Source organism: Elgaria multicarinata, chromosome 21 (genome assembly GCF_023053635.1).
Source record: "Elgaria multicarinata webbii isolate HBS135686 ecotype San Diego chromosome 21, rElgMul1.1.pri, whole genome shotgun sequence".
In the NCBI taxonomy this organism is placed as follows: domain Eukaryota; kingdom Metazoa; phylum Chordata; class Lepidosauria; order Squamata; family Anguidae; genus Elgaria; species Elgaria multicarinata.
Genome location: NC_086191.1, coordinates 13039739 through 13061501, shown reverse-complemented (window position 1 = coordinate 13061501; position 21763 = coordinate 13039739). Strand labels below are relative to the sequence as shown.

Below are 21763 nucleotides of genomic sequence, written 5' to 3'. Positions count from 1 at the left end.
CGGGAATAAAATGGGGCTTGTTTCTGCTGGGTGGTCATTTGGGGAGCCCCAAGCTCCGGCCATAACTGTGCCCCTGCCCCTGCCAAAAACCTACCGTCCACCCACGAGATTCATTATCTGGCTTTGCCGTTGGTGTACCACGGTCAATATTTTCACCGCCTCCTCTCAGTTGTGCGCATGTAGAACCAGGCCCGCGGGTTGACACTGTACGGTCAAAAAATTCCCCATTACCTCTGTGGTTTGTATCGACTCCCCTCGGAGCGTGGCTGATAAAATATTGTCTTATGGATTAGGAGATGGACTGAAAATGAGCTAATAATGGACCCTTCTGATCAATGCCTCTCCCTAATGGAACTCGAGAGTGGACAGCAAATCACACATCAACTTTAGCCCGGGATCAGCCGGATGTACACCCCCTTTACCCGCCTCTCTTTATTCACACGAGGACCTAAAAACTGCTAGGCATACATCAACCCGTTCCTGGTCTGGGTCAGTTTCACATGTGTTCATTCGTTCCACCCTACATCCACACATCAACCTGCAAGGAATGTTTCCCCTCAAACCACCTCCCAGGACGTGGCTTTGTGGATTTCTGTTTGGTGGCAAACGCAGAGAAACGCCTTCTCTCCAGTGGCGTAAGCCCCGTGGAACGACCACGCCTCCGAAGAATGGTTTCTAGTGGCTGAAGGGAAGACGCCCCTGCGTACTGACTTTTAGTGGCTGGAGGGAAGTCCCAGTGGTACGTTAGGGTTAGGGTTGAGGAAGCACAGCTCACCAGAAAGGAACCCGGGCCATGTAAGAGCCTAGCAGGGCCAGGCAGACTGAATTGGCTACCAGAATGGCTTGCAAACTAACTTTTGGTGGCCAGGGCTATGCCTCAGTGGTATGTTAGGGTTAGGGCTGAGGAGGTACGGCTCCCCTGACACGAATGGGGTCACAGAAGAGCCAAGTAGGGCCAGACAGACTGAAAGGGGGAAAAGTTTGACTTGCCCACTGACTTTTACTGGCTAGATCACACAGAGGGTGGCAAGTGATGAGGGCATCAGACAGTAGAAGCAAACTCCATTTTATTTCTACTACGATCTGTGAGTTTAAAACCGCACGTAGTTATTATTGTTATTAAAACTGCACGTAGTTATGAAAGTAAATATAAAACTGCACGTAGTTATAAAATATAAAATATAAAACTGCACGTAGTTATTAAAACTGCACGTAGTTATTATTGTTGTTGTTTTAATCTCGGCTTGCAGACAGTTTTATTGTCATTATTGTTTTTTATTTATTTTATTTTTATTTATTACATTTTTATACCACCCAATAGCCGAAGCTCTCTGGGCGGTTCACAAAAATTAAAACCACAATAAAACAACCCACAGGTTAAAAACACAATTTCAAAATACAGTATAAAAAGCACAACCAGGATAAAACCACGCAGCAAAATTGATAAAAGATTAAAATGCAGAGTTAGAACAGTAAAATTTAAATTTAAGTTAAAATGAAGTGTTAAAATACTGAGAGAATAAAAAGGTCTTCAGCTGGCGACGAAAGGAGTACAGTGTAGGCGCCAGGCGGACCTCTCTGGGGAGCTCATTCCACAGCCGGGGTGCCACAGCGGAGAAGGCCCTGCTCCTAGTAGCCACCTGCCTCACTTCCTTTGGCAGGGGCTCACGGAGAAGGGCCCCTGTAGATGATCTTAAGGTCCGGGCAGGTACATATGGGAGGAGGTGTTTGAATGGTTGTCAAGTGCGAAATCACAGCGGAAAAGCGAAGAAGAGAACGGTTCAGTTGTTTGCTTCGCAACCGAAGTAATGCACATGGCCGTCTAACGGGAGCCCCAGTAAGACCGTTATGTCCGGGGGGCCTAACATGACCAGCTTCACCCCTGAATGTGCTCCCTTTCTTCTCCAGAGTCCCAATTGCAACCAGCGGTTGAAGCTTACCATTATTTCTGATGGGGCAGCTGGGACCAGCGTGGGTTCGTTTCAACCTGTGGGAGATCCGTTTTGCAAGGGCGGTCCGGGGACTGCACGGATTAAAAACATAATACAACTTCTTCTTTTCCAATCGCAAGCTTGCCACTGAAATCCAGCAGCAAAGCGCTTCCGTCGTGCTGAGTAGCGCTAAAGAGGTTAAATTTGGCTTGTTTGCTGGATAAATTTGGCTGTTTTAGCACTCCGCACTCCGCAGTAACCACAGAGCCCTGAAATAGACAAATACAGCATACAAACAAGCTCCATTCGTCCATTTAATGCTCTGTAGTCGTTCTGTTTGTTTATTTGTTCAGTCGTTTCCGACTCTTCGTGAGTTCATGGACCAGCCCACGCCAGAGCTTTCTGTCGGCCGTCGCCACCCCCAGCTCCCCCAAGGTCAAGTCCGTCACCTCCAGAATATCCTCCATCCATCTTGCCCTTGGTCGGCCCCTCTTCCTTTTGCCTTCCACTTTCCCTAGCATCAGCATCTTCTCCAGGGTGTCCTGTCTTCTCACTATGCGGCCTATGGTGTGTTGATCTTTAGAACATCGGATTCATCGTTCACCACCAGCACTGTCGGCCGCTAGCCGTCCTTTCGGCTTTGAGCTAGCTGCGTCATCACATCTGGGGCTAGTTGAACTTATCCTCTGTTCCTCCCCAGTAGCGTTTTGACCATCTTCCGACCTGGGAGTCCCATCTTCCGATGGTATACCGACATATCTCTGGTTGTACTGATCCGTTTAGTTTTCACGACAAGAATACTGGGGTGGGTTGCCATTACCTTCCCCAGGGATCGCATTTAGTCTGACCTCTCTACCATGACCTTCCCGTCTTGGGTGTCCCTTCACGGTGTAGCTCCTTTGTCATTCTGTAGTCCTATCTGTTTATCCACCTATGTATAATTAATTTCGGGGCATGGTGTGTCACCCACCTGTGGTTTCAGCAGAGGGATCTGAGATGGCCTTTAAAGTATCCAAACCCTTAGATAAAACCACGAAGTGTTATCTGTTTGAAACCTGATAACGTTAAATTTCGCTCCGGGACTTGCTTTCAAGTTTTTGTGCCACTCCTTCGTCCTTTCTTGTTGGTCTTTGTTGTCATTGTTTGCACATTGTGTGCACGTGATGATGGCGTAGCTGGAATAAGATGAGGGTATACTGCGACTCCTTGCGTCTCCGGTCACCGCCACGTTGCAGGCTTTCCTGCCCTCACAACCGTTGTGTCCCGCAGTGATCAGGAGCCCTGTTGTCTGCAGCAGAGGGTTAGGGCACGACGGATGTTCACCTCTGGTTGATGGGTGTGTGTGTGTGTCCATTATAGAATCATAGCATAGCAGAGTTGGAAGGGGCCTACAAGGCCATTGAGTCCAACCCCCTGCTCAATGCAGGAATCCACCCTAAAGCATCCCTGACAGATGGTTGTCCAACTTCCTCTTGAAGGCCTCTAGGGTTGGAGAGCCCACCACCTCCCTAGGTGACTGGTTCCATTGTCATACTGCTCTAACAGTCAGGTCGTTTTTCCTGATTGGAGGAGGGGAGAGCCCACCACTGCAGAGGTGTGCCTGCTGAGACCTCAGCTGCTGCTGTAAGCCCCCCCAAATGGGGCATTTTTTGGGGGAAAGTGCACAGAGAAGCCAGCTTTGCATGTAATGAATGCAAAGGCCCTCTGGTCCCCTCAGTTCCTGAAGCTGCTGTTGGTAATCCCACGCACCCACCCCATCCTCTATTGCTTTTAATAGGATGGATTTAAAATACAAACACCCACCCGGCTGAATGGCCAAACTGTCCCCTTGCACCTGTGTGAACCAGTGGGACAGGATTATGCTGGTTTGAGAGTTGTAGGATTTTTCACCCCTGTCTAAACATGTATAGGATTGCACCATTAGGCTGCAGGCCTATTCCCACTTTCCTATGAGTAAGTCCCGTCGAATTCAGTGGGGCTGACTTCTCAGTAGACGCGTGCGTAGGATTGAACTGTTAATTTATGAGCCTGGGTGGTTTAGGGTTGTTAAACACGAGCTGGATGGTCGGAGATTTGCAAGGGGAAACCCCTTTAAAAGTGATAAATGAATCAAGGTCTCTTAAATAAGTAAAACGTTTTGGAGGGATGTCTTAATGTTTTGATAGTGTGAAGGATTTTAACATTTCACGTCAGGAATCACGTTGTTGGATGGGCTTAATGGAGTTTGAAATGGAGGGTGTATTCTGTGGCCCGTTCGGAGCCCACTCAGAACAGATCTTTCAGGCTGCCTCTGTGCGGAACTTCCTCCCTGTACATGCCAAAAACGAAACAACAACTTTTATCGAGGAGTCTACTTCCAAATTCTTTGTGGGATTAAGATCGGCTCCTTTTACATGTGCATTTTTCTGGGGGTGGGTGGGTTCATCCTTTGCCTATACAACCACTAGATGGCACTGTGATACAGCCAAATTGCACAATCACACGAGACTCTCATTCTGCCATTTCTAAATAATACCAGACTTTCCTCCTTAGGCGGGGAAAACTCACGAAAATGGTTGCAAAGCAATCATCAGGGCACAATAAAAGCCTCCTGTAGAAAGGCTTTTTTTTTTTGCTCATCCTTTTTATTGTTCACGGTGCAGGTATTTCACTGGATGTAAAGCAGCATATAAATTGTGTCAATAAATAATAATATTGGGGATGTAGATGTGATTTCTGATGCATTTTCTCTGATCTATTTACTACGTTTTAATAATAATATGTAATAATGGATCGGGTTGCAAGTGAGCCTGTGCCGGTCAGATAGTCAATTGCAGGGCTAGATGACTAAATAAACCTGGCGTAACTCTCGTGCAGCACTGTGGTTTTCCTTCAGCCCTGATCCGGTCGTTCCATTGACAAAGTGCTTTCCCAATCCCTTTTGCAGTGGACGGGTGCATCCATCGTGCCGCGGGTCCGCTGCTCAAAGAGGAGTGCCGGGCGCTAAACGGCTGCGAGACGGGCAAAGCCAAAATCAGCTGTGGGTACCGCCTCCCAGCCAAATGTAAGTAGATGCTGAGTTTCCGCAGGGTTGTGGGAAGCTCAGCCGAGGGGGTCAGCTTCTAGGAGGTTTTGCATCGACGTTAAATTTGCCTAACTGAGGAGGAGGCCCATCGCGGGTGGTAGAGATTGATTGATTAATTACATTTATATACTGCCCCATAGCCAAAACTCTCTAGAGCACAGGTTCATAGAATCATAGAATAGCAGAGTTGGAAGGGGCCTACAAGGCCATCTAGTCCAACCCCCTGCTCAATGCAGGAATCCACCCTAAAGCATCCCTGACAGATGGTTGTCCAGTTGCCTCTTGAAGGCCTCTAGTGTGGGAGAGCCCACAACCTCCCTAGGTAACTGATTCCACCGTCACACTGCTCTAACAGTCAGGAAGTTTTTCCTGATGTCCAGCCAGAATCTGGTTTTGCACGCAGAAGCCAGCTGGGTTGGTGCTTGGCCTCTCCAGAGTGAAAAAGACTTTGGGAGGGGTGCTCACGCCAACCAGAATAGGCGTTACCTACGCTCATGTTCCAACCCTGTGTAAAACAGCTTCATGCCCTTCCCCCACCAAAGCTGAGGATGATGGGAGTTAGAATCCAATTCATCTGGAGGACGGCAGGTTAGGGAAGACTTCCTTAACTCCTTCCCACCAGGCATACATTCATAGAATCATAGAATAGCAGAGTTGGAAGGGACCTACAAGGCCATCAAGTCCAACCCCCTGCTCAGTGCAGGAATCCACCCTAAAGCATCCCTATAGAACCATTCAACAGGTGAAGGTTTTTTTTCTTCCCTTTCTCAGCATCTCCGCGCCTAGGTTGCCAGTAGGGTAACTGCACCACCCACCCACATACATCTCCCCACAGGGCTTCTATAGCTCCCTCCAAAGAAAGGATGAATAAATATTACCACTGCATTCTTTTTAAATTTTCCTGCCTGAATAAAGAAAAATAGGGCTGATTGAGATGTGTGTCCTTCCCCCACTCTAAACGCTGAGAAAATGGTGCTAGGAACATAAGAACACTGCGCTCAACATCTAAGGTCCTCCTCCGAGTGCCTACTCCAAAGGAAGGTCGGAGGATGGCAACAAGGGCGAGGGCCTTTTCAGGGGTGGCCCCCTCAATTATGGAATGATCTCCCCGACGAGGCTCGCCTGGCACCAACACTGTTATGTTTTCGGCACCAGGTCAAGACTTTTCTCTTCTCCCAGGCGGTTAACGACATATGCTGAGTTTTTAACCGTCCTCAGGATAGTTGTTTTAAACGGATATTGTTGTTGATGGTTTAAAATTTTATTTGCTTTTGATTTTCACTGTTTTTAACCTTTGCAAACCGCCCAGAGAGCTTCGGCTATGGGTGCGGTATATAAACATAAAATCAAACCAAGGGTCCATCTAGTCCAGAACTCTATTCACACAGTGACCCACAAGTAGGTCACCCTCCCGCCCATGTTCCCCAGCAACTGGTGTACGAAGGCAGGCTGATCCTGGAGGTGGCATGTGGTCATCAGGACTAGTGGTAGTGAATAATTCCACAGTTTAACTCCGCGCCGTGCAAAAAACTCCTTCCTTTGACCTGTCCTGAATCTCCCGCCGGTCATCTTTTCATGGAACGGCCCCCACTGGGTGCAAGTATTATGGGAGAGAGAGAAAATATGTCTCTCAATCCACATTCTCCCTCCCATGCGCTCCACCTAACAGTTACTTTTTGCACGGTTTCATCTCCAGGGTGAGATTAAACCTGCCCACCCACCCACCCACCCGGCCCCCAATACGCTTGTCTGTCTGAGAGGGAGTGGAGTGCGTTAATTAAACCTGCCACGGAGGACGGCAGCCCTGGGTCTCACACCTGCAGCCTGATATTTCGGCTGCAGAAGATGCGCGGAGAACAGTAACGTGCAAATGTGACACTTTAGAGGAGCGGAGAAAAGGGGACGAGTTGGGGGAAGGGGGAGAGACATTTCGCTGTGGTGGATTTGGGTGAGGGTTTGGGTACGTGCGTGTTTCGACAGAAAAAAGGGCAGCTCTTTCGGATGATTTGGGGGATACATTCAGCGTTGTGTGTGCCTTCCACACAAATGCCATGCAAGTGTTGGTCGTGATGATTCAGTATTGCAAAAAAACAACATCCTGAGGTCTTCAACTTTCCTTTTATTAAACCCATATTTCTAGACCTTATGCCTGCAAAGATAGACCTGGAAGTGTAAATGCAGTGCGTTCTTGAAATGTGCAGAATCCACAAGGAAGTTGTTCTGAAGGTCAAACCGCCCGCAACTAAATCCAAAACCTACTTTTGCTTCTTGCAACCACTCCAGTTTTAAAGAAACACAAGCAACGAAGAGTCTTGTGGCACCCTAAAGTCTACAAACCTTCCAGGGACATTGCCCACTTCATCAGATGTATTGAGGGTTAACGTTACATACATAGGCAGGATGGGGAGACTGAACTGTGTTGTCGGAGGGAATTGAAATATAAAAAGTACAGACGGCGATGATGACCTTAAGTGTTGCCATTCCTTGCTGGGTGATAACAGAGACGTCATTGCAATGGTGAACTGATTAACACATGCAGTGTGATAAATAAAACCTTTGTCCTTATTCAAACCACAGGAAATAGAGTTGAATTTCTTGAGGCCTGCTACTTCACCCATCTCCCCTTTGACATCTGTCTTTGAAATTCCACCTTAAGGTCATTGACAGGGTGTCAAAAACGTATAAGGGGGCAAATGAAATTATTCCTGCTGCACTTTCCTTTAAAAACTTACAGCGGGCTTTCTCTCTGACCAAAATCAACCTGTCTTGATAAAAATAATAATTAAACAGTGGCTTATTAATCAAAGGCCCATAAATACAGCTCTTAGCTCAACAATTGCTAAGTGAGGAAATGGAGAACGGCTTCTTCTGTTGGAGAAACAGTGGATCCCGGATGAATGTATAGTTGGATGGGTGAACGACAGAGAGTCCCTGGATTTGCTTCATGTTCACCTTATTTTCTAAATCAATTAAATGCTGCCATAAGTAACATCTGTTATGAACTACGAATTAGTTCCTTTCCCTCTCCTTAAAGCCTTCTCTCTTAGAATCATAAGAGTTGGAAGGGACCTTGACGGTCATCTAGTCCAACCTCAGCTCAATGTCGGTCTTGTCTCCTCTCCGCTGTCTGAACTGCACTTTATAGATAAGAGAGTTTGTGCAGTCATGGCTAAAATAGGGAGTTGGAAAGTTCCCTATTTGAATCTCACGGCATCCCTAAACTTGTTGGAAGTCTATAAGTCTAGGGTGGGTAACCTGTGGTCCTCAGCCCAATTTCAAAAAACCCTCTGCAAGTGATAAATTTGAACCACTGGCAAGAGCAACCTGTCCCCTTCCTTGAAGCCTGCTGGGTGGAAGACAGAGGAAGAGACAAAGGGGTGTTAGAGAGAGATGGGAAGAGAGAGAGAGAGAAAGGGGTGTCAGAAAGAGAGAGAGAGAGAGAGGACAGGGATGTCAAACAGAGAGAGGTGGGTGTCGAAAGAAAGGAAGGAAGGAAGGAAGAGAGAGAGAAGGGGTGTCAGAAAGAGAGAGAGAGGGCAGGGATGTCAAACAGAGAGAAAGGGGGTGTTGAAAGAAAGAAAGAGAGAAGGGGTGTCAGAGAGAGAGAGAGAGCAGGGATGTTAAACAGAGAGAGAGAAAGAGAGAGGTGTCAGAAAGAAAGAAAGAGAAAGGGGGTGTCTTCTGCCAAACAAAAGAAGCCCCCAGAGCAGCTTAATTTTTTCTTTTAACTAGACATTCTCTGCCCTCAGGCTTACAATATAACAGGACACAATACAAAAGGAAAAGGGAAGAGAAGGGAAGAGGAAAAAAGCAAGCTCTGGCAGGAGTTCTTAGTTCCACGGCTCTTAATGAGCAGCTGGACAGAGTAGGCCCATGAGAAGAAGGCCAGGCTTGGCACCACCTCATCTCGCTTGATCCTCGGTTGAGCTTTGAAACAAAGGCCCCCAACTCACCTCCCCTGCTCTTTACCGCTACGCCAGGGAGCAACACCGAAAGTGTGGCAATGGAAGGGCCCTAAATTAAAAGCATTTGGACTGCTTGCTGAGTTATATGTCTCCTCTCCTCTCCTGCTCCCTCCGTGTCCTTCTTCAAGAAATGGAACAGTGAAGGCAGGCCGGAGAGGCTCTTTTCCCGCCGGGAAAGGCCTGATGATTCCTGAATATGGGGCCTGGAGGGAGGTCGCTCCCGTTCTTGAAGGGGCACAAAGAGGCCCGTGGTTCTGTGCCAGGAATGCTGATCTTCGGGAGAGCGTGCCGGGCGCGCGTCCGTCTCCCCTCCACACCCAACTGCTGCCCTCCCCTCACGATGTGGTATTCGAGTCACATCCTAAGCGAGCGCTTAGCATTCAGCACAGGCGTCAGCGGTTTCCTCCGACAGCGGCTTCAAGAAGTCACCGCTGCTGCCTTGTGGGCGAGGAGAAGCGCTTGGAGTGGGGAGCCAGGGGGGGGGATGCAGAGGAGTCTCACGGGGCCAGAGGGTTGCCTCTCCAAACTGGGAATCTCTCCCTCTAACAGCAAGCTCCATTGGGACCCTTGGAGAAACCCTGTCTCCCCCCAGTACAAAAAATCTTTGGATAACACAACCTAAAGGGCTCTACACTCCGCACAAACAGCCCAGTGATGACCGAGCGAATGGGGAATGGAAGGAAAACCCAGAAAGCCACGGGGGAATGGAGTGTTCTAGAAGAGGGCATGGCCGGCCAGCTGCAGCATCCTGTCGCTCCTTCTTGGTCAAAGCCGCGATGTTTCGCTCATATCCCAGTCCCGCGATCGCGATCCCTGCTCTGCTAGCCTCCCGGTTTAGACTACTGCCGTGGGGCTGCCCTTGAAGACAGTTCAGAAACTGAAACTGGCTCCAAATGCATCTGCTTGGACTCTAACTGGGGCGGCCCGCCGGGAATGCAACTTGCCTGATCTGAAAGAGCTTCGCCGGCTACGGGTTCGTTCTTTTTTTTTAGCCCAATTCAAGCGGCTGGTTCTGACCTTTAAAGCCATCCAGGGAACGTATGCTGATAGGCTGCCTTAGTAACCGCCATCATCGAAATGCACACCAACGCTGAAGGAAACTTGCTCCCACGTTCAACCTGCCTGCATCCTGAGATCTGCCACGCAGCTGTTCTCTGGGTACCCCTTCCATTGCCCCCCCCTCGCCCTGCCCATTCCTCTGAGAGGGACGCTGGACTTCTGCCCCAAAGTCCTGCCCTGGCAGCAGGCAAAAATGTTTCTGTTCCTCCCAGGCTTTTACACGGCCTCTTCTAATCATTTGTCTAGTTTTCATTCTGGTGCTCACAGTATCATTTTCGGTGTTTTGTGGTGCCTTTTTTAAATTTAAAAACAAAAATCTCAAATTGATGCAGAAACCGGGCAAGTCGGATTTAGGGACGGAACACGGACCAGAAATAGGCTGCACTGCCCATCCGTACTCGGGAGAGCGCGTTCAGATTCCTCCTGGGAATGCACCAGGATTCGAACCCGCCGTGGGCCGTAGGGCAATTGCTCGGCTGTGCAAATCGCCTTGCTCCACAGCTGCTCTTTCAGAAAGGTGAAGGAGCAGCTGCAAAGGAACTGCACGCCTGGGCAGAAAATGTTCTGGAGGTAAAAATCGCCCAGGCCTTTGCACGGCGGAATCAGTTGAACAGACTCCACTCTCGTAATCTGAAAAGGCCCTAGAAAGAACGATTCCGTCGCGGGGTCTATTCTTCATTTTTTTCTTTGCTTATTGCGCTACATTTGAAAAAATACACGAACAAACGCAGAATATTTTTAGTGATTTGTTTGCTGCATTTTTATCCCGCTTTCCCAAGGGGGCAGTGCTGCGGTTAGTTCACGGGAATTTGGGCCTAGCTGGCCTTATTCTCTCTATGGCCTACAGTATGGTTTCCTGCTCCTTCCTCATTGCTGGGAGCACATGGCTTGCTCTCTCGCTCTCGCTCTGACTCCTGCTTGGGAACACAGAAGGGATTGAACAAACTCTTTTGAAAACCCTACGCCGCGCCTGCCTGTGGATATGCAAGAGTCAAGCTCTTTCCTTGCCTTCACTAAAGGGGCAGATCTTTTTAGCTTCCGTGGGCTTGTGGGACTGGTAAAGGCTCATTCCGCTCTGCCTTTTGGTTTTTCTCTGCTAAGGTGCCTTTCTAACGGGTGGCAGCAATACTGCATCGTTCCATCAGATAGAAAGTTGGCGCGTGGCAATAAATCTGGGGCGCAGAACCTCAAGTTCAGAGGTCAAATCTGGCCCACCTGGTGACCCCAGTACAGCCCTCCGGTTCCCCCGGCCTCTTCCCATCTCCCTCAACCGCCGATCCTTTGGTGATTTCCAGGTTTTTGTGCAGTTTTACTCCCAATTCCGAAAAGTTGAAATCCACCCCTTTCCCCCGTTCAGGCTCTTACTGGCAGTAAGAGCTTCAAGCTACAATATGCTGGTGTTTCCGGTCTCTTGGCCCCAAGAGCATCCCTGCATTGGAATACGGCCCCTCGGGCTGAAACAGCAGCCTGCTGAGATTGCAAACTAGCCCAGGGAGGCAGTCCGTGGGATGTCCTTCCTTGTAGGATCAGGCTGGAAGTAAGCAGACAGGGGCAGCCTGTGGACTGCAACCTCCATCAGCCCCAGGCAGCAGGGCCCACGGTCAAGGTTGGCAGGAACTGTATTCAAGCAACTTCTGGAGGACCACAAGCCAAGTGGAAGCTGGTGGCTCCAATGTCAGTGGGGCGGTAAATCCGCTCCGGGTTTCCGTCATAGAATCATAGAACAGTAAGAGTTGGAAGGGGCCTATAAGGCCATCGGGTCCAACCCCCCACCAGTCAGAACCAGTCAGGAGTCTAAAACTCTCTCTCTCTCTCTCTCTCTCTTTTTTTTACCAGTCGCAGCTCCTGTGCCTTTAAGAGCTGTTCTAACTACAGGCAGAAGCCAAAGGCGCCGTGCTGTTCTCTGTGCACCGTGAAAAGCCTCCCCTGCTGATCCCTGCAGATCATGCTGCTGTTCAGGGCAGAGGGGCCGCCCCCCGGGAGAGGGGTCTCTTCTGGGCAATTAGCAGCTTTCCTCGGCTGGTCACTCTGCAGTGGGGAAAAGGGACTGTGGGAGGTCTAAGGGGGACCCCATGCCAGGGTATAACAGGGCTCCATATCACTCCTGCAGCCTCAAACAGGCTCAGCCGACGTCCCACATCGCAGCCCTACCAGGGCCGGATTCCATTTCGGAAGCTCTGGTGGGGCGCACATTCCGGTGGTGGGTGTGGCCGGAGACCCAGGGGGAAGCCCCCCCCCCCAAATGCCAGCCCTAGTTCAGCTTCAGGCTCCGCGTGCCAGCATCTAAGCCTTAGGAGAAGTAATTTGACTTTTTAGGATGGGGAGAAAGCTGCACAGAAGCCCGTTGAAGCCACTAAATGATGGGTGTTTGAGGGGGGAGGGTGCGTGGCCAGCAGAAGGGGACGTGGACATCTGGGGAACCTACGCTGGGGAAGGGGGCTGGATTGGGACCCCAGCAGGGGTCAGAAGGTTTGCATAACTGGTCAGACAAGCTGGAGGGGGTTCAGTGGAGGGCAACCAGGATGATCAGGGCTCTGGAAACAAAGCCCTATGAAGAGAGACTGAAAGAACTGGGCACGTTGAGCCTGGAGAAGAGAAGATTGAGGGGAGACATGAGAGCACTCTTCAAATACTTAACAGGTTGTCACACAGAGGAGGGCCGGGATCTCTTCTCGATCGTGCAGGACATGGAATCATGGGCTGAAGTTACAGGAAGCCAGATTCCGGCTGGACGTCAGGAAAAACATCCTGACTGTTAGAGCAGTACGACAATGGAATCAGTGACCTAGGGAGGTGGTGGCCTCTCCCTCACTAGAGGCCTTCAAGAGGCAGCTGGACAGCCATTATTCAGGGATGCTCTAAGGTAGATTCCTGCAATGAGGAATCTACCTTGGAATGTAAGACTCGATGGCCTTATAGGCCCCTTCCAACTCTACTATTCTATGATTCTATGATCTCTGAGATATAGATAGATAGATAGATAGATAGATAGATAGATAGATAGATAGATAACACATGCAAATGCCCAAAGGTGACCGGAGCCATTCCTAGAGAGCCCGAGACCCGCAGGGTGTGTGGACCAATGCGGAGGGGGCTGGACCCATCCCAGTGATGCCACCCCAGCCCACCTCGGACGGAACCCAGAGCCTGGGCGGCTGCGGCAAACTGGGCATCCAGAGGCTGCCGTTTATCATGCCGATATTATAGATTCAGACGGCAAATGCAAAGCGCTATTGATCGGGCTGTCAGGGGAGAAGGACGGCACGGGGCAGGCGTCAATAAGAGCTGCCGGATGCCAGGGGCCCGTCCCTCCGTAAATCACATCCACGGGAGTCGATTCTCCCCGCCGCCCCCGGCTTTAATAGAGAAACCACCTCTTTAACGGCAGATGCCAGATCTCTCTAAATCATTCGGCAGAGGGCAGGGACGGAGGCGCGTCCACTATCGACAGCCCGCGCGCAAATCGGACACAGAGCGGTGATCACGGCCAGCCGAGCGGCCATAAATCATCCAGACGAGGCGCCGTCGGGCGCCTCGGCTTTTCTGCTTTGCGGCTGGGAGAGCGGTTTGGTGCATCGGAGGGTCCCGTGGCTGGTGGACGTGGGTGGTGGTGGTGGTCCAAGACGTCGAGAGAGCCCTGGCCTGGCGGAGGCTGTCAGGGACGGTGTGGCAGCGTGTGGACAGGCGCAAAACCCAGCGGGTCGCTTCCTTCCGATCCGCCGGTTAGTCCAAGAGCTGCTGATCCGGATGTTCCAACTCTGGATCCACGAAGATCTCATTCCTCACGCCTCCCTAGCCACTGCCACGAACGTGACAGTATTGCCATTGCCAGGCGATCGTAGTCACCGTCTAGGTCTCGCGGGAGGGCTTCCCGGTTCGGGTTTTTTTGAGTCAACTCCCAAAGCAGGGGAGTCTTGTGCCTTTCTTGGGCCCTCTCGACTCTTTGAGTATCTGGGCCACTGGTGGCTCTCTAGACGTGGTTGGGCTGCAACTCCCGTCGTGCCTATGTCGGTTAGGGCTGAAGAGAGCGGCGGTTGCCCCTCCAATTGGGCCGATCCGCACTACAAACCAGGATCGGTTTCATACCGGTTTCTCTGCGGTGGCTTCTTGGGAGAATGCTGGGAGTTGTAGTTTGGAGAGGCCGCTGAGAATTCTCCGTAATTCCCAAGCAACCCTCTTGCCTCTCCCCAGAGAAGTACAACACACCAGAGCCCCTTGGACTGGAACCCTCCGGATTCCTTATGTGTGACGTCCACCCCTCTGCCCTCTCTCTCTGCCCTCTCTCTCTCATTCTCCTCTCTGCCTGCTCCCTCCTCGCCTTCTCTCTCTTTCCTCTGCCCCCCTCCTCTGCCTTCTCTCCCTCCTGCTCTGCCCCCCTCCGCCGTCTCTCTGCCCTTCCTCTCAGGGCAATTCCATCTGTTCACATCCTTACGGCTGTCGGCTTTTGTTTCATTCGGTGCATTGCTGGTTCATAGCCCACGGTTAGCAGAGAGTTTGGTACCTCCTGGTTTTTAAAATGAGAAGTCCCCACCCCCAACCTGGAACCCTTTGGATGCTTGGTTGGGGATAATGGGACACCTGGAAGGGTCCAGTTTGGGAGAGGCTGCATCGGAGGTCGGGGGAGGCGATCCTCTCCCCACGGCCCAGCTCAGGGTCTGCGTGCTCCGTCTGTATAGTCTATCAATAAAGCCAATACAATGATGGTGCAAAGCTTCCACTTGTGCTGTCATCCAAAGAAAACCCTAAATCCGGATAGGATAGTGCTGCTCCCGGAAATGCCGCATGGCTTCCCCAGGTCCAGATGGGTGGAGAGTCTTTCTGTGTGTGTGTGTGTGTGTGGAGGAAAATGCACTCTGCACTTGCTCAGGGGCGCTGCCATTTACTCTTCCTTTCGCATGTTTCAGGGTTAAGGCCTGGCATTGAAAGCACGCCGGGACTGAACCTTGGCACAGAACGGGGCCCTCGTTCCCTCCCTGCGTCTTGCGCTCTACTTTGGAGGAGGAGGAGGAGGAGGAGGCTTAATTTTAACTCCTTGCGCGATCTGTGTCTGGGCTGCTTCTTTGCCTTCCTGGGGGCGCTCCCATTTCCACCTACCTGCCTTGTAATTGAATTTCACGCCAGGCTGGATGCCCGCCTCTGACTAACGTTTTGGCTGCAAATTTCTTTCTCTCTCTTTCTCTCCGTCTCTCTCTCTCTCTCTCTCTCTGCAAGGCAGCAAAGGGGGAATTTCTTCTCTGTTTTGTTCTACCTTCCGTCTTCCTGTGCTCTCTGGAAGCCAGCGCTGCAACGGCAACAGCAATCTACGTGATTAAATCGATTTGCTCGCAAACGGCAGATCAACGAGACGGATTTTTTAATTGGGGCTTTCTTTTATTTTCTGTTTTTTAATCGCAGCTCTCCAAGAGCTCTAAGCAAGCACAGGCAATAGCAGCGTTCCGAAGGCTTTCTCTCTCTCTCCACCCAGGGACTGCATTGAAGGCTTGATTTGTGAAAGAAATAATTTGCAGCAGGCTGGGTGGAACAACACAGAGGGTATCTCGTCTGATGCCCTGTCCCCATCCTCAATATGTCCCCACACTGCCCAACGTAATAAGGGCCCATGGGAGCTACAGCTGTGCCCTGAATACATGGTGGCCAAGAGCAGAGCCCCAGAATTACAATAAAAAGGCCCTTTTCCCATCTTAATTAAATGTTGCCTGTTGCCTGGTCCCTCCCTGTTTCATTGCTTCTTGTTGAAGGTCGCTCGGTGGTAGTGGCGGAGAGGGTAGGGTAGTGATGAATTCCTCCGCAGCTGCTCCAATATCATTTTCCATTCCAAAAGAAAGGGGAGAGGAATATTTTAATGATAGATTTCCATGGCGTTTCCCCCTTTCATTTCAAAGTCAAGGCAACAGGTGTGTGTGGGGGGAGATTGGGGGAGGCTTCCTGTTCCCACGGGAACCGGAACTGGCCATGGGGTAATGAAGAGAGGCTTTTCAAGCGTCAGTGAAGAAGCTATTCATCACACTCGACGGGAAATGAGAAAACCGGCAGGACCTGTAAACAGGAAAGTTGTAGTTAAAGGCACAGGAGCCCTGGAAAAAAGCTGCAATGGCACTTTGCCTGCCCACTGCAGGGAAGGGACGTTGCCTTCACGGCCTGCTCCTGGGCTTCCTGCAAGCAGCCAGCGGAAACAAGATGTGGGGTAAATGGGCCTTTGGCCCAGTGCCAGGTCCAGGTCTTGGAGGGTCCCTGGGCAAGGGACCCTCCCTTCCCTCAGTGGATCTACTTTCTCAGGGCCATGGACACCAGTTCCTATGGATCTTCCTCCTTTTTCCCGTCATGGCTCCCACTTGCTTGCCCGACAGGCAGAGAGCCAGGGGGTGAGGAGGCCGTGCCATCTGCTCCTCCTCTTTCTTACCACCACCACCACCACCGCTATCTAGGCAAGAGGCAGGTGAACAAGCAGGTTGAAGGCCCTTGACAGGTGCCCGCCACGCCGACCCCTGACCGTACCGAACCCTGTTTGGGTCGCATCGACCAGGGTTCTTCCTAACCCCCTTTTGCACCCGAGGCAGGCCAGATTGCTCTCGCCCGACGAGAGGGCCGGGCCACCACTCCTCCCCCACGCGTGCCACTCGGGGCAGCCCCAGTGGGGATGAGCTGACCCCTCTCACGCAGGTTACCAGGAGCTGCTGATTTATGGCAGGCAGCGCCGTGGCGTTGGCACGAGCGATTTGTCTTTATTACCAGGGCCGGCGCCGGCACGTCAGTGGGAGATTTGCATTTTGATTGCATTTCCCTGGAGAGGAGGTAGGACCCCGCCTGCTGCTTCGGCACTCGGGCAAAGCTGAGGCCGGGCAAAGGAGAACGGTCCCGCCGGCTGCGATGGGCGTTTGCTTTCCCTTTGACCCCGGGGCCAGCTGCTGTGCCCTCACCTGTCCATGAGGGGGAGCTGTGTCACACAGAAAACAGCGACCTGGGGGACCACCGTTTTCTGATGCCCCCCTCACCCCTCTTACAACTCCATCTCTGGTTGCACAGGACTCTGGGATAAGCTTGGGAGTCCTGCATCATCCGAAAGCTTGCATACTTTTCCAGCCAATAGTGACGGCCGCCAATCCGGATGGCTTTGAAAGGGACCTGGGTAAATTCATGGAAGGAGAAGGCTCTTCCTGGTTACTAGTCCTGATAGACTTATGCTACCTCCAGTATCCGAGGCCGTAAGCCTGTGTGCACCAGTTGCTGGGGAACATGGGCGGGAGGGTGCTGTTGCACCTGTGTCCTGCTTTGCGGGAACCTGGTCGACAGCTGGTTGGCCACTGTGTGAGCAGAGCGCTGGATTGGATGGACCCTTGGCCTGAGCTTTTAACTGTGCCACCAAGAGCTACCTGCTGGCCTGTTGCATACATCGATAGTTTTCTAGGCCCGTATCATACAAACCTGCCAGCATCGGGGGGGGGGGGCTGCAGGGTCTCAGACAGAGAGGTGTGTGTGTGTCGTCCCCCCCTTCCCAGCCCTGCCTGCCTGCTGCTGTGAATCCCTTTTCGTGGCGCGTGAACCCCAGGGCTTCCTGCAGTAACTCCCTGGATCTCCCCCCCTGATCCAGGTCCTCTTTCCAAACTCAGGCAGGAGCACGGATTAAGGCTGGAGGGGGGCGAGAACGGCGCAAATATGAGAGCAAAACAGCCGCCTCGAGCTTCTTCCAGACCCGAATCCTTGGCAAAGAATCATGTGTGTGTGTGTGTGTGTGTTGAGCGAAAGCAGAGCCGGGGCTCCAGATTGCCTTCTGACAGCAGGACGAGGGCCTTCGCCCCGGGAGCCGGGTGAGCGGGCGGGCGGCGCGCCAGCAAGCTGCCTCCGGGCACTAAAAGAAAACCAAGCTGTCCCCTGGGTCAATGAGTCACTCGCCGAGTTTAGGTGGCATCTGGGTGCCAAGCAGCTGAAGCAGCAGTTGGCAGCATGTGCGGGCCGGGAGAGGCGGGGGCACCCAGGCAGGACTCCTGGGTCCTTTGAGAGAGGGGGCGGGAGGCTGGCAGGGTCGCGCTCTTTAGAAACACACCACCACCACCACTGTCCAAAATTCAAAAAATTAAATCTGGGTTGATTAGAGTGGAATAAGTGCCCCCCCCTTCCTGGATTTGACCTTGGTAGCATTCTCGTCGCCTTGATAGCACTCTCCGAATCCCCAAAGGGCTACCACGGGGGGGGGGGGGGGGGCAAGGCTTGTTCTCTGCCTCTGTGACAGAGGACAGCCCTGGCTCTAAGAGGCTAGAGTTACAGGAGGGGGAGATTTTATTTATTTATTGCATTTATATCCCGCCTTTTTCCCTCCAGGGAACCCAAGGCGGCGTACATAATCCTCCTCCTCCAATTTATCCTAACAACAACCCTGTGAGGTGGGTTGGGCTGAGAGCCTGTGGCTGGCCCAGTCACCCGGTGGGTTTCTGTGGCCGAGTGGGGACTAGAACCCAGATCTCCTGACTCCCAGTCCGACGCTTTAGCCACTACACCACACTGGCACCACAGATTTCGGCTGAACGGTAGGAGGACCCTCTAGAGCTGTTTGCAGCCAATTCCCTAGTCCAGCCTTCCTCAATCTGGGGCGCTCCAGATGTGTTGGACTACAAGTCCCAGAATGCCCCAGCAGGGCAAATAACCCCAGGGCTGGGTGCAATTTAGATTGGGAAAGTGGAGCAGCAGGAAAGAGCTAAAACTCCAGCACCACCCCAATGGTATAGTCCTGATCCGAGTCACCCCTGATGTTCCATCTATGGCTTTAGCTACTTAGGTCTTAGTTTTATTAAAATTAAATGTCCATTAATTCAGACTTAAAGGGAATCATTTGACTAAAATGCACGGCGTTAAGGTGTTTGGCACAGATCTACGAGCCGGCTGGTACCAGGGTGTCCTCCTCCTACTGCAAGGGGGCGGGGGGGGGGGGAGAGATCAACCTTCCTTTGAGGCGAAAGCTTTTTAATCCGTAAAATTGAATTGCTCATTTGTCTTAATAGTGCAAGCTGTTTAAATGGAGTCGGAGGGGGATGCAATGTATACTCTTCTAATCTTTGAGATTGTATGCCACTTTGTGTTTGTAAGAGAAGCTGAATATACACACAGCACCATCGCAGTGCAGACTAAGCAAAAGACACATTTTCCGTTTAAAAGCCACCCTGCCTGCCTTGTTTTCAAGCAAATCCGCCCTCCCCTGGGGCTATCGGGAGCACAGTGGCTTTAAGGTGAAAATGCGACATTTGTAACACTTCGAAATGCTGCGGAATTTTGGCAACTGCTTTCCCGGTTGGGTGTGTGTGTTGGGGGGGCCGCCTGGGGGGCCTCAAGGATCAGAAATGGGCTCTCTGAGGTTGCACACCCCTGACCCACGGGTTCCCCTCTCCCCCGGAGACCCGTCTTCAATGCTACTTGGCGGGGGAGGTCAGGCAAGGGGGCAGACACCACCGTCGCCTGACTCCTGCTCGCTTGGAGAGGGTGGGGTCAAGGAAGCAGCAAGGGGCTTTGCCGGTGGGCCCCTCTCCAGAGGCCAGGGCCTCGACAAATGCCCGGTGACGCTGACCCTGCCTGCACCGAACCCCCGTAAAACTCAGAACAGCAAGACCTGGGCAAAGGCTTAAGGGGATGGCCGGGCCCTTTGCACAAGGCGTGAGCGTCAACACTTGAATAGCCCTTTGTGTGTCAACACATAGTGGGAAGTGGCCGCAGGCCAAGGCCAGGCTCAAATGGAGTCCCGGCGTACATGTACAGGGCGTGTGCCAGCCGTGCACAACGCAGCGCATAACCATTGCTAGCTCAACATCACCCCCTGGTGGCCACAGCCGCTCATCCTCGTATGTACGGTCGGTGCCTTTGAAGCATCACCGGTTTCTGCTGAAAAAGGCCCACGGTGCCCTCGGCAGGCCTGAACCCCCCCCCCTACAGCTTCTGCACCCACATCCACTGATATAGCCCTTCCGCAGCCTCCCTCCCATTTGCCATCCCAGATCCCTGCGGGAGACGCTGCCCCCAATCAATCTGGGCCCAATATTTCAGTATTTTCATGTTACTTTATTGAATTACGCGGCTTCTCCAAGATCATTAGAAGTCAGATTGAGGGAAAGGGGGGAATTAATGCCTCTGATCTCTAGCGCACATGTGTATCGACGCCTGTGCATAAACACTAAATGTTCCAGCCTGCTGTTTCTTTCTCCGGCTCTCTCTTTCTCTCTCTCACTCACACACAGTTTCAAAATATATTTGAATAACAAATATGGGAACAGATGGCGGGATTGGTTTGTTTTTCATTAATATATATGAAAACCATATATTGCTTTTCCTCTCTCTCTTTCTCTCCCCAAGAACCACCACCACCTTTGGCTTTTAAATTGGTGCAAAGCCAAGCTTTCAGCGTTGTTTAATTCGGGAGGTACCTCCCCAAAGTTATCCAGGCCATAAGAGAGGGGTGTTGGACCCAAGAAACCCCCCCCCTATTTTCTCTGATGTGACAGAAGTTATGCTGATGGCTCTGGGTAATTTCTCGTTAGGTTTTTATTTCCCAACGGGCCAAAACAGGAGCAACAGTTACGTGATATACTAACATGAATCAGTCCGAGTAGATATTCTTCTAGCAGCGTAGAACCTCACTCTAATAAAAAAAGACATTAAAAATATATATATTGTTGCTCCATGTGTGCATTGCTAAATGTGTATAGAGTAATAATAATTAATAATAATAGATTGGAACATTTTCATATACTGCTAGTTTAAGGCTGAATAATAGCTTGCAAACTACCTGGGGACCCCCGCTATAGCCGAAGGGAGGGATGTGTACGCTTAGAACAAATAAAGAAAAAAATAAGTCATTGTCGCTCAATAATTCATAAATGCGCCTGGAGGATGCTCGCAAAATAATCCTGGCTCTGCTGTCTTGGGGAGGAGTCGGCTTGCCACACAAACAGAGAATTTGCAGGCAAGAGTTCTGGCGGACGTCCGGCAGCTGAACTCTTGCAAGCATCTCTCAACTAGGTTGCAAAGGAACTCAGGGCAGGGCTTTTCCCTTGCTCCGTGTCCAAGTGATGACCCCCATCTCTCTCTCTCTCCCCCCTCTCCAGTTGTCATTCACACCGTGGGACCCATCGCTCAGGGCGAACCCAGCGCTGCACAGGAGGCCGAACTCAGCAACTGCTACAAAAACAGTCTGAAACTCGCCGCGGAGAACAAGCTACGGACGGTGGTGAGCGGGCAGCAGAAAATATTGGGGTGTTTGGGGGAGCAGCGACGAGGCTGATCGTGGGCCCGCCGCGGAAGAAATCAATGCATTTACACAAAGATAGTTCTTGGTTTGGCTTTTAAAGGGAGCTCTTTCCTGTAACCCTTTTCCTGAGCACTGCTGCTGACATACATTGTAGGGCTGCTGACAGCGTATTGGCTGTTCTCCTTTTACAAAGAGTATTTTGAAATTAATCTTATTGGAAAGGAAGGTAGATGTAGATTCCACAGGGGTAGGGGAGAATCCACTTGGAGGATAGGAAATTCCAGCTGGTTGCTGCTCCCTGCTTCTGGTACAATCTCCATGCATTTCCCATCCCAGTGTCGTTTTTCCACCTATGTTCCGCCACATTAATTGGGCATACCAGGATCAACTTTTCAGTAGAGAGAGGGGGGGGGGGGGACAGCAGTTTGCAAATGAACTTCCTGGCAATTTGAAGTTTTTTCGTTTTTAATTTTTTTTTAGCAAGCTACTAGTCCTTATGGGGGCAAAGATGGGCCTG

The 21763-nt window shown here is 51.3% G+C and overlaps 1 protein-coding gene across 2 annotated transcripts in view; it reads left to right on the top strand.

The window, feature by feature from the left end:
• The window catches only part of MACROD1 (mono-ADP ribosylhydrolase 1), a 289992-nt gene that overhangs the window by 261560 nt on the left and 6669 nt on the right, over positions 1 to 21763 (top strand). For both annotated transcript variants that reach the window (XM_063145636.1, XM_063145637.1), the window contains exons 5-6: positions 4858 to 4974; positions 21104 to 21225. In XM_063145636.1, the coding sequence (XP_063001706.1) occupies positions 4858 to 4974; positions 21104 to 21225 (239 nt within the window). The remainder of the gene's footprint in view (positions 1 to 4857; positions 4975 to 21103; positions 21226 to 21763) is intronic.